The sequence below is a fragment of the Melanotaenia boesemani genome, chromosome 18 (assembly GCF_017639745.1).
Source record: "Melanotaenia boesemani isolate fMelBoe1 chromosome 18, fMelBoe1.pri, whole genome shotgun sequence".
NCBI classification, from domain to species: Eukaryota; Metazoa; Chordata; class Actinopteri; order Atheriniformes; family Melanotaeniidae; genus Melanotaenia; species Melanotaenia boesemani.
The window spans coordinates 10434453-10447736 of NC_055699.1; the positions used below are offsets into that span (position 1 = coordinate 10434453).

Below are 13284 nucleotides of genomic sequence, written 5' to 3' on the forward strand. Positions count from 1 at the left end.
AGGCGCATGCGCAGTCTATTGAAACAGTGGCGAACGCGTCACATTGCCTTGGCAACAGACTGGTTAATCAGCAGTAGAGAAATCGCTGTCATCAACAGTCAGTTGCCACAGCAACAGTTTAAAACGTCGTCTTTAACCACAAACTGGTTAAATTTTTGGGACAGTTTTTTCAACTTGTCAATTTCTTTATTTTTAAAGCTTGAAAAGAAGATTCCTGAATGACTACCAAACCAAAGCTAGCAAACCATACAGAACCACAAACCATCCAAGTTGTGTCTCTATGTGAATCATATCTTCCTTTTTAAAAAATGTCTTTATTTATTCGCATTATTTCTCTTTGTTGTCAATTTGAAAGGTTACTTCTTGTCCTTTTTTTAAAAAAAAGTTTGAGGTTCTTTATCATTATTTTGTGATGGATGTTTGACTCATTCATATATATATATATATATATATATATATGTGTGTGTGTGTGTGTGTGTGTGTGCTTGTGTTACGTGTGACAATTTCCTCATTTTTAAGTGTGACTTATGTGTGTCTTTGTATTTTTTTATTAATCTTTTCTGTTTGATTTTAGCATTTTCCACTGCTTTTGAAGCCATTCTGTCCTTGAGGTCATTTTGTATTTTACACATTTCATTGCAGTCATTTTGTGTCTCATTTAGATGTTTTTGTGTCACTTAATAACCACTTTGTGGTTCACAGGGTACCAGGGCCCTACTGCATCAGCTCTTTTCATGGCTGGATTGTTTGACGACAAGTGATACAAGGGACGATACAGGGAAGATGTATTTACTAACACATTGAAATTAATTTGTGCTAATATAGTTATAATTTAGAATATCTAGTAACATGATTTTGGACCGTTCTAAATAAAAGGTGTCATCAGGCCTGGTCATTTCCTCTGGGAGAAATAAAGTATTTTTCATTTCATAAACTGAAATTAACTGTTATCATCAAGCAGGAAGTACAGAGCAGCTAAAGCTCACACAAGAAGACTAAACAATGACTTCTTCTAAAGGTCCATAAATGTTCTCAATGGCTTTATATAGAAACTTTAAAACATTTGCTGATGTCCCACTGTCCCACACTGCTCATTGCACCTTATTATGCACTTTAAATTCAGTCTCATGAGTGTAAGTACACATATATAGTGTGGCTGGACATATTTTTTTATTAAATTTTTTATAGTATTTTTCTCTGGGTATATTTTGTTTTACCTGTATATTGTAATTTGAGAATATTTATAGTAAACACCAACAAAGTTGCTGCTAATAATCTCATTGTTTGCTTTGCTTGCAATGGCAATAAAGCTATGTTCTAAAGTCTGTTTCAGGTAATGTATTCTATTAGCATTTTTTTCTGTTTACTCCTTATCTAAGGCAGGCGTGTACTGGTGAGGATGAAGAGGTGAAGAATAAATTGTTTCTTGCAGGTTGACATGGCTTCATCTAAGTGGTGAAGAAAAGATTTCTTGAGAAACGTTTTTGAAATCTCGCTGGACCTGGCCTCATATTTACGACTAGACAGTAATAATTAAAAGAATTATCTAGGCTATGACACATTTATTGAATATCCAATAACTACCCAAATAAACAAATACAGCAAACTATTTTAATTGATTAAATGGCTCACAATACCATAATAATAATAATTAGATGTTTAAAACAAAACTGTGTGAAGTGAACAAAAAGCTGGGCTATTAGAGCAGAAATCATTATGACTAAAACTCCATTTGAGGCAAGTTGTATTTGAACATTCTGTAAAATCTGAAGCGTAAATCTAAGAAAAATTTATAAGCAACAGTGTGTTTTAGTATTTTTATGAGCAGGATTTGAGAAACATTACAAGAGAGAGAGTAAACCGACACTACAAGCTGGACATGTAAAAATGAATCAGATAAATAAGTCAGAGTGAAAACTTATCAGATAAATAAGTCAGTTAAGAGTTTATCACAATTCAAAATTGATCCTTGTTAAACAACAGTTGGCCCCATCCTGACAACGCCTCTGGACCCACTTCATTAGCTGCAGTTACCGCATTTGAACACCAGATGGCCAAATTTCTCATTTTTAACTGGCGCCACGAGCACTGATGGATTCCTGTGCGTTCTTGGAAAAGATCATTACCACCCAGCAAAGGCAGAAGGACAGGAGCTGTGGACTACACCGTCTGAGCCCACCAGTTTAATCAATGGAATGTGGTTTTTTTCAAGCTGTTTTTATTACAATCTAAAGAGGTAAATGCCAGCGAGTCTAAGGAGGGCGATGGGCAGGCGCGCAGGTGAGAGCCGACTCCCCAAAGAAAGCGCCTCGCACACGGGAACTGTGTCACTCTACCTAATACACAGTTTGACTTTTTGAGGACAGACTCCGGAACACAGAGACATGTCAAGAGACAGCATGACAGCTGTACATGGAGCCCACTCACACAATGCAAGCCCCGCTTCACCGAAAGAGAATGGACACACCGCGCCGAGCGCCGCTCAGCCAGACGTCAACTTTCCCCCACCTTCAGCTGGGAGTGTACCCGAAGATGCCCCGGTGTCTTCTACCAGCGAGCTGACCCAGACCTGGGTCCACTTCGCTAAAACATTCGTTCTCATTTTTCCTATTTATGTATTGGGCTATTTTGAGTTCAGTTTCAGCTGGTTGCTGATTGGACTTGTTATCTTTTTCTGGTGGAGGAGAAACTCAGGAGGGAAGCTTAACCGGCTGAGCCGAGCTTTGGCTTTCTTTGATCAAGAGGAGCGAAGTGCCAGTCTTACGACCTCTGATTTACCACAATGGGTAAGACCCGAGATAGGGACAGAAAAATGATACCCTTTTTAAGCTGGCTAAGCCGCGTCTCGGAGAAGCGCGTGGTATTTTTGTAAACAACATTTAGGAGTTTCCAGGAAAAAAAAAAAGAAAGAAAGAAAGAATCAGCTGACCAGATCAGGTGGGGGGAAGCTTTGAGCTACGATGAGGCAGCTGCCCCTCAGTAGTGACATTACTCAGCCCCAGTCTAAATACAGCAGGGTACAATGGTAAACCAGACACCACGCAGGGAGGCAAGCTCACAGGGTCTGTTATTTTGGGATTCAGATTAGCTATCTTCCCAGAATTTCAGCCTATTTCTGCGACAATTTATGTGGGCAAAAGCGTCAGATAGGGTTGCTTGACTCTCCCTTACAAAGATAAAGTGAAACCTCCTCAAAGATCCTCAGCAATCTCGTACACAAACTAATCCGATGGTACAGACTACCTTTAATAAAGGCAACTAAACATTACAAAAAACAGATAATAGCAAAATATAGAGATCAATTTTAAGTGACAGAGATTCTTATTTATTGCATGAGGTGACTTAGTTTGCAACAAATCGTTTTGGAAGTCATCATTTAGTCACATCACTATACTAAACAACTTATGGGAAGTGATGGTTTTGAAAGACAGCCCTAAGACTGCTGCTGTTTACATGCTGTTAGCTGCTGACTGGAGCATCACGTGGAGAAGTGGAAGTAAACAGCTTTGTCGACGAAAACAACCTTTTTCTTTTCAAAAACAAACAGACTTCATATAATTATGATTATAGTAAACTACAGAAATTATAGCTCATTTAAGAATGTCTGTCTTCTAAAAACTTTAGAGGGTCTTGGTCGAGCTTAGTTCATTCAGTCAGTTCCTAAGCAAGCATAAAATCCAAATCAAATGAGTTGCAAATTAAATCAGCATCAAATCTCAGCTGGATCACGAAAGAATTGAGGCTTCATAAATCCAACTCATCCCAGACTCAAAGCAAGTTTCATCAGTGCAGCCTGATGTTGTGAGAACAGTTAAGAGCACTTTCTGCTGACACATGGCTGAGGATGCATTGAGGCTTTTAAGTGGGGGTGGAGAAGTTAGGTGGAGTAGAGCTACAGCAACCTATTTAAAAAAATAGCAACATTATTCAGATGCTTTTATGTGTGTGATCTATCTAAAAAGCTTTATATTAAACTCTGGTCATACGTGCTGGTGCATCATCATGGGAAATCACATCATGCTCTGGTGGCTCACAGCATGCTTCAGACTTACAAGCTGATCTCACACGAGTTCATCAATACTGAGCTGTCATCAGGGGTGAGGACTGTCAGCAGTTATGGGTTCAAATCTTGGCTAGTTCCTGTTTTTTCCACACAATTCAGAAATGAGTCTTGACTCAGATTGAACTTCTCAGTCTCTAGCATAATTTCCTAAAGTGTATTTCTTTGTATTCCATTTTATGTCCCCCAGCTCTTTGTCCAGAGTGAGCTAGTAGGTGTCTGGTAAGGAAATGACATGTACTGTATGACTAAAAGTGTCTGGCCATGCTTCACACGTTTTACATTCAGCTCCAGTCAAAAGTTCAAAGTCAAAAACAAGACTTAGTTTGCAAAGATGCATTTCCAGATTGGCCTCTGGCTCTGAACCAGAGCTGGCACTGACATAATAAAAATGGATTTTTAGTCTTCTTTTAGTCTCATCCTCATTGTTTTGTCTCTGTCCACAAGGGCTTTTAGATCTGTTGGTGGTTATTTTGCATCCACTTCTGCCAGATTTGATCTCCAGTCATTTTGTGTGTCTTCGTGCTCATTTTGCATTCATTTGGATACATCCTGATCTTCCTTTTTATTGGGTTGTGTCTCTCCTTGTGGTTGCTTTGCATGTCGTTGCAGTCATTTTGCATTTAGTTTGTTCCCTTTGCTTTTATCTCAGCTTGTAGTGGGTAAGTCTTAATGCTTTCTACAGGTGATTATTTTTCATCAGAGATAGTTTTGCATCTCTTTGAAGCTCCTACCTCTGCGGTTAGTTTTCATCTGATGGCCTTTTTCATTCTGGATTTCTTTCATTGGTTTCTTTTCTGTCATCTGTTTGATCCTCTTAACAGTTGTTTGACCGACTTACCCACAAGAATTTTTCAGAAAGACTTTAAACAGAAGTCATTCCGAACAATGTAATAAATATTATACTGTAATATTATATGCACAAAAAATAGCATAACTCCATGCAAAACCAGGATTTGCACATTACCAGTAGAAACGGATGTGTTTACAACTAATTTATGCAGAGATTGTTATAGTTTCTTAATGTGACACAGCAGCAGGGAAATAATGAAGCTATTACAGAGTGCTGCTTTATAAATTTGACTTCAAGTTTTTGACAAGCATGTAGTTTCAGAGGAATCAGATGCTGTGCATTGCACTTGACTTTCAGATGCATTTCTGTGAAGAGCAAATATGAGAAGTGAGCATTAAGTGTTGGAAATAAAAAGCACTATGTGCCAGCTCAGCTCAGTCAAATGGCCTCTTTGTGAGCTATTCGGTTGCTTTTAGAATATGTGGCTCCTCATTAACGTCAGGTCTTATTAGTTGCTTGTCTCTGGATCTGAAGATGGAAAGTTTAAATTCCGAGGGAAACACTTTGTTTGATGAAAATCCAAGGAGACCATTAATCACACTTTCAAGAGACAGAGCTCAAAGTCCTTTCAGTGTAACACTTCTCTAAGAATGGTGGCTGCAAATGAATAATTAAAAACCTTAGTTTTCTCAGCTGCAAGCTAAAAAAAAAGTTCCTTCATCACCACTTGGATTTTCTGAATGATGCCAGAGTGAGACACATCAAAGATGACTTTTTAATTCCACTTTTAGACGTAAATCTGTCATGTTAGCTGGAGCTGTCTGTGCCTTATCATCCTGCTCTTGTCGCTGCTTCGGTCACACTGACAGAAATGCTGCATAAGCAGTGATGAGAAACGGCCACGTCTCTTGTAGCTGTTGCACAGCACTTCATATCTCAATGGAGTCAAATCAACTTTCAGCACTTCATCAATTCATCTTTCTGTTGAGATTAGGGAATAAACTTGTTAAGCCTAGCGACTGAGAGGAAGCATTATTCATCTACTGGTCAATAAAGTGGTGTGTGTGTGCATCACTGCACACTGGTATATTGACTTTATTTCAGGAAATTACTTTACTTCACCTTAAATCAATGCCTGGTTTACTTTAGTCATTCAAGAGGATTAAATAAACTGCAGTTGAGACTGAACATGCGTGCAGTGTGGAGGTCTTTCAGATCAGGATGGATCAGCCTCATATGATAGCTGATTTACATCATCAGTAAAAAGGAGAAAACAATCTCTTGCAGTGAACACATTCATGCATAAAAATTAGTTTTTTATTTGAATTAATGTAATAATGGTGTTTTTTAAATGAGTGATTTTGTATATGTGCCAGATTTGTTTAATATTTAGTAGAACAAAAATAAATCCTGTGTCTTTTTTTAACAGCTACTACTGAACAGTGTGTATCCTTATAAGCTACAGCTAGTTTTACTTTACTTTATTATTTATTTGTTTATTTATTTGTGCATGTAAAAGTTTCTAAAGCTTACGATCACACCTGAAACACTGTTTGCAGTCCTGGGTTTAGTTTCTTTATTAAGTGACATCACCATGTAACATTTGCATAATACCTAGCTGATCTGACACATTTCAAAAACATATTCAGAGAGACCTGTGAAATGAAATGATGAAGCATTTTAAGTCTTTTTCAGAATATTAGCAGGGTTACAGCAACCATTTTGGATATGATCTGTTCTGTTCTCTTCATTGCAGGTTCATTTTCCAGATGTGGAGCGGGTGGAGTGGTTAAACAAGGTAAAGAATCGAGCAACTGTCTCTTTAATTTCTTTGCCTCAGTGAATCATCTTTTCTCTTTGTTTTTTAATTTTTTTAGGAGCCTAGACTAAATGGCATGCCTGTTGCCCTGCTGCTCCCTCCCTTTTTCCCGCTGGGGCTAACACACTGCAGCACATTTGATTTTGACACGCAGCCCTGTGTCTGCAGCGCTGTGAAACACAGTAACCCTTTTGAATCCCCATGGCAACAGCCAGGATGTACATTCAGAGCCACTCATGAGTATATATTAAAATAGCGGAGTGAGTGATAAAAATTTCATGAGTTTCAGTCCATGTTTGATGAGAATGAGTCTGACACCATTTTCTTTAAATAGAATCACTTTTTGAATATTTTACTCTGATATGTCATTCAGAGGGTGACAGTTGTACCTGTGTGAAGCAGCTCGATTACCCCAAAGAATAAGTGACCACGTACATCATTGACACCATTTGTTGACAAAGACACAAACTTCTACTATGATTTTCCTTGAGAAGTAATTTCCCTTTTCCTGTATCCCTTAAGACGGTGAAACAGATGTGGCCATACATCTGCCAGTTTGTGGAAAAAGTGTTCCATGAGATGATCGAGCCGACTGTGAAAGAGTCCCATGCCCAGCTCAGCACCTTTTGCTTCAGCAAGATCGATATAGGAGATAAAGTGAGCATTTTATAGCACTACTGCATGGTTTACACTGATACAGCGATCATGTGTCCTTCCAATAGTCACTAAAGCAGCAGGTGCTGTGGAACAGCTGGGGAGGGTGTAGCTTGAACGTGAACATACAGTACACGGATGTCGCTGACACATTCTTGTTTCACAAATAGTTTCCGTGTGGGGTCGAGAGAGGGGTTGACCTTGCGGCAGATTCGTGGGGGTTGGGAGGACTGAGGGTGCTGGTGTAGTGTTGATGCCCTGAATTGGTGTAGTGGTCATAATGGTTACCTCTGTTATTTTGCAGCCCCTGAGGATCAATGGGGTCAAGGTTTACACAGAAAATGTGGATAAGCGGCAGATCATTATGGACCTGCAGATCAGGTGAGGTCATTATTATTTCTTTTAGGTTGTGTAGGATTTTAGTTAAAATTTTTTACTACAAATATTTAGTTAGCAGCTAAACATCTGTTGGTGGATTTATTTACAGTGCAGCAAAACCAGATGCCAGTAAATAAATGACCTCCTGCCATCCTTCTGTGTGCAGCTCAAAGCCACTAATAGGCAGATTAAACACAGAGAGGGAAAGGCAGACATGGCTCACTTTATCAAGGCCAATGTTCTCTGTTGCAAATCGACACCAAAATAAAGTGTCTAGGTTATTGAATAATAATGTTTGGTGAAAAAAAATCAACTTTGAAAAGAAAAAAAAAATCAGATTATAGACTTTTTCGTGTGTGTGTGTGAACAGAGATGTATAACATTTGCATCATTTGCTTAAATAAATATATAAATAAATCAGCAAATATACTCCAAGATTTAAGCTTCAGGGAGAAGCTTTTGGATTTTGAATTTAATCCCATGATAACCCCTAATCTGTGATAAGACCAGCTTCACACTAGCAGTGAAAACTGTGCATCTCAGCAGCGGCTCAATGTGCTACAGCTATCATACAAAGCCAACATATCAGTTGATCATCATGTTGTCCTCATACCAGTAACAATACATCTTTCACTATAGTTTCAGTATTGAAGCAATATGTCACAGCAAATAGAAATATAACAAATTCTTTCTTTTGAATGTGCACATTGCATGTGATTTGTCGCAAATTAGAACTGGACAACTTCCATATTTTCACTTTATGAAAATATTATTTGTACACAAAAAATCTATATAAAGATAAAAGTTGGTGGTGTGAAAATACACATGGACCTGTGACACAGCAGTTTAGGAATTCACACCTAATGCAGACGCCATCCAGCTGGTGGGAAGCCTGCATATGGCTGACCATGATCACCTCATCCCTTTTCAGCCTGCATCACAGAAATGACTCCCACCTCTACTAAAAGTAGTATTTGTCAGACTGCATGGCTAAACAGCATGTAGTGTTTAAGTATTTTAATAAATACATAAATAAAAACAGTGCATAAAGCAAAAACACTGAAAACAGTAAAAAAAAAAAGAAAAAAAGCAGATTTTAAGTTGATAAGACTGCGGTCGTAAATGTCTGAAAACAAACAAGATCTTCAGAGATTTATTTTTTGAAAAGTGTTAGAAAACAGATAGAACCCCGAAAAATGTATTTAACATACTTTGCATTGCTTTTTTCTCTCAGCTTTGTTGGAAACACTGAAATCGAAGTGGACATCAAACGCTACTACTGCAAAGCCGGCATTAAGAGCATCCAGGTGAGGAAATTCCTTTTGGTTGGATTTATTTAACGACTACACAGAGGTGCTTTTCCTTCACCCAAAACTTTGGTTTCTGCAGTGACTGTCATAAATGGAGCTTGATGTATTAGATATACAGGTGCTCGTCATAAAATTAGAATATCATGAAAAGGTTGATTTATTTCAGTAATTCCATTCAAAAAGTGAAACTTGTATCATGTAGACATTCATTCCCCAGAGACTGACATATTTCAAATGTTTATTTCTTTTAATTTTGATGATTATAACTGACAACTAATAAAAACCCCAAATTCAATATCCCAGAAAATTAGAATATTACTTAAGACCGATACAAAAAAAGGATTTCTAGAAATTTCTGAAAAGTATGAGCATGTACAACACTCAATACTTAGTTGGGGCTTCTTTTGGCTGAATAACTGCAGCAATGCGGCGTGGCATGGAGTCCATCAGTCTGTGGCACTGCTCAGGTGTTATGAGGGCCCAAGTTGCTCTGATAGTGGCCTTCAGCTTTTCTGCATTGTTGGGTCTGGCGTATCGCATCTTCCTCTTCACAATACCCCACAGATTTTTTATCGGGTTAAGATGAGGCAAGTTTTCTGGCCAATTAAGAACAAGGATACCAGGTACTGGTAGCTTTTGCACTGTGTGCAGGTGCCAAGTCCTGTTGGAAAATGAAATCTGCATCTCCATAAAGTTGGTCAGCAGCAGGAAGCATGAAGTGCTCTAAAACTTCCTGGTAGATGGCTCGTTGACCGTGGACCTAAGAAAACACAGTGGACCAACACCAGCAGATGACATGGCACCCAAACCATCACTGACTGCGGAAACTTTACACTCCATCTCAGGCAACGTGGATTCTGTGCCTCTTCTCTCTTCCTCCAGACTCTGGGACTTTGATTTCCAAAGGACATGCAACATTTCCTTTCATCAGAGAACATAACTTTGAACCACTGAGCAGCAGTACAGTCCTTTTTGTCTTTAGCCCAGGTGAGATGCTAATGACGTCTCTTGTTTAAGAGTGGCTTGACACAAGGAATGCGACAGCTTTAACTCATGTCTGGCATACGTCTGTGTTGGTGGATCCTGAAGCACTGACTCCAGCTGCAGTCCACTCTTTGTGAATCTCCCCCACAATTTTTCGTTTCCCATTCCTCTCCAGGGTGCAGTTATCCCTGTTGCTTGTACACTTTTTTCTACCTCATCTTTTCCTTCCCTTCGCCTCTCTATTAACATGCTTGGACACAGAGCTCTTTGAACAGCCATCCTCTTTAGAAATGACCTTTTGTGTCTTGCCCTCCTTGTGCAAGGTATCAGCCGTCTTTTGGACAACTGTCAGGTCAGCAGTCTTTCCCATGATTGTGTAGCCAACAGAACTAGACTGAGAGACCATTTAAAGGCCTTTGCAAGTGTTTTGAGTTAATTAGCTGCTTAGAGTGTGGCACCAGGTGTCTTCAATATTGAACCTTTCCACAATATTCTTATTTTCTGGGATATTGAATTTGGGGTTTTCATTAGTTGTCAGTTATAATAATCAAAATGAAAAGAAATAAACATTTGAAATATGTCAGTCTGTGAGGAAGGAATGTCTACATTATACAAGTTTCATTTTTTGAATGGAATTACTGAAATAAATAAACTTTTTCATGATATTCTAATTTTATATCAATCTTTTTTCATACCCCATTCGTGTACAGAGACATTGCAGTATTAAGGCAACAATGTTTTTCCTATTTTTTATATGGTTAATTGTATTAAATGGCACAACAAAAGAAAGAGCTCAGGAAAGCAAGCATATAGAATCATTATAGTGGTATATGACAGTGCAAATAGAGGAGAGGTGGTATCATACGAGGCTGAAGTTGTGTAATAATCTGGTAGACAACAGATTTAAAATAAGCATGCACTTCATTAGTTATCAACTGTTTTGCGCTGGAGGACTCACAGGCTGTAAAGTTCAATTTTTTGTCTCTCAATTCAGAAGTTTTATTTTGGCATTGCAAGGAAAAAATGAAAAGATATTATACTAAAGGAAGGTGACAAACGTCCATCTCTGTTTCATCTCTTTGTAGCCATTTTGCTTTGCAGCTGGCTAACTGAGTAACAGCGAGGGCTTTCTTCAGCTGGTAGACTTCATATTTCTCCTTTTCCTGCATTTCTTGAGATAAAACCAAGAATATAACCCCAACACATTACTCAACATGATCACATTCAGTAAATACCCCTCAAGAGTAATTCTGACCAAAATTTTCAGGGCTAAGGGGAGTAAATCTGAAAACGTACACAATTATATAAAAGTTTTCTTCCTCTTTTCTACTTTTTTGTAATCTGTGATCCTGAGTCTCAGCTCAGTTAATGGGATGCACTACCTTGAAGAGCTATTCAAATAATCAAATGCAGGACTGAGTATTAAAAAAACAAAAAAAAAACAAATAAAAAAAAAAAAACACACACACACACACACAAAGATTGCATTACAAAAAAAGTGTAGACTGATTTTATGATTTAGTGAGAGCTGTGTTGCTTGAATCTTTTTTTAAGTGAAATGAACAGATTTGACAATAGAAATAAAAAGACTAAAATAAAATCCGTTTCTGAGAAGATGCCATTTTCTCTTCATTTCTGCATGTTGTTCCTGCATGAGTGTCCTTGGCCCTTGGAGTGTTGCCTTTGAGGAACAGCAGGCAGAAAGTGCAATCTGCGCTCCTCCTTGGAGTGCTGTCAGGTCTTCCCCTGGGAGATATTTGTTGCTCATTGTCCTTATTATGTAACTCAAGCAGACCTACATAGAGCATCGTTCCTTCTCATTAAAAACCACAGATACATCAGTCCTTGTCCAGCCCCAAGATGATTTACATTACAACTAGCGGATACATGTGACTTGATAAAACTTTTATTTAATGAGGAGTGAGGTCAAACACTGCTGGTCATGTTATGGTTGAATTCCTGTGAAGAAGTTCCCTCCTTAACCACTGCTGCGGCTCAGAAGAAGCCTGCTAATAAGTTAACAAACTGCGTTAAGGTGGAGTCATTTTTCTTTCGGAATGGACCCACTATTGAAAATCTATTTTTTGTTTGCTTAACTGGTATAGGTCTCCTGACCTTGAAGCCATAATTATTCCTTGAGAAAGCTTTGTCAATAATGCAATAAATACACAGTGTTCTACATAAAAAAAAAATGTAAAAATTTGATGAATAGTGAGTAAGAACTTACTTTTTTGGGATTTTTATGCTTTTCTCATTCTCATTGACGTTACATTTGTGTGTGTTTTTTCCTTGTTTCTCAGCATCTGAGCCAAATACATACAAAAATGTTTTAAAATGTTCAAGCTGTAGCTAAAGTTTCTGCTCTCTGTCTAACCAAATATCAATATTTTCAACCACTTCCACGTTCTGCTGTTTTTAAAAATTTTTTACACACAACATTTAATCTTTTTTAGCTGTTCATTAATTTTTATGTCAAAACAACATAATGTTATGAGATGGAGACAATTTCAGCTGAAGTAAACAACATGTTCTTGAGTTGATAACAGCTACACAGATTTTTGTTAACAGTTAGACCCTCATTAATCTTTATACTGGCTGCTCATTAAGCTCAAATATTTAGAAAAGGAGGATTTTCAGCTGCTTCTACCCTTTGCTGCTTTCAATTTAATATTTAATATAAATCCTTTTAGGAAAAGGACAAATTGTTGCATGAAAACTGACTCTAAAAGCAATTATATTAACCCACACATCATATGCTGTGTGTTCTTGCACAGATCACAAATGTTGCATACACTGTGGCTCTTTGAGTCACTTTCAAAGACTGGTTGGAAAGAAGGATGAGCAACATGTAAATGATTGAATAACACTGCTTCAACACACTGATTAATATAACGTATCTCATGCATGAAAGGGTTTTTAAGAACAATATTGATATGAGTCTTTTGAGCTTTTATTAGTATCATTCTTTCTGCTTGGAAAGGATTTTCTGTCATCAGTCCTGACAATAGAAATAAAGCTTCTAAACAAATGTATTTGTGCCATTTATCAAACATCCTTTGTTCCCTGCTTTGCAGCAGCTGGTGTCCACATGACACAACTAAAGCACTTCCAATACTATAATCCTTGTAATTGTCATAATATGTTATGGAGAAGGTGGAGGAGGACTCTGGCAGGTGCCAAGCTGGGGAGTGATTGAGTTTCCAACCTGTCATGTGTTCCAGCTTCGACGGCTCCACTGCTGAAGAATGTCAAGGGCCAGCAGGGTGTGAGCTCTGTTTAGCCGTCT

General features: G+C 38.1%; 1 protein-coding gene across 2 annotated transcripts in view; it reads left to right on the top strand.

The window, feature by feature from the left end:
- The first annotated feature begins 2101 nt into the window (after nt 1-2101).
- Nucleotides 2102-13284, top strand: part of esyt2b (extended synaptotagmin-like protein 2b) — a 40394-nt gene continuing 29211 nt past the window's right edge. For both annotated transcript variants that reach the window (XM_041967533.1, XM_041967534.1), the window contains exons 1-5: nt 2102-2786; nt 6610-6651; nt 7195-7329; nt 7631-7707; nt 8939-9011. In XM_041967533.1, the coding sequence (XP_041823467.1) occupies nt 2385-2786; nt 6610-6651; nt 7195-7329; nt 7631-7707; nt 8939-9011 (729 nt within the window). In that variant the 5' untranslated portion in view covers nt 2102-2384. The remainder of the gene's footprint in view (nt 2787-6609; nt 6652-7194; nt 7330-7630; nt 7708-8938; nt 9012-13284) is intronic.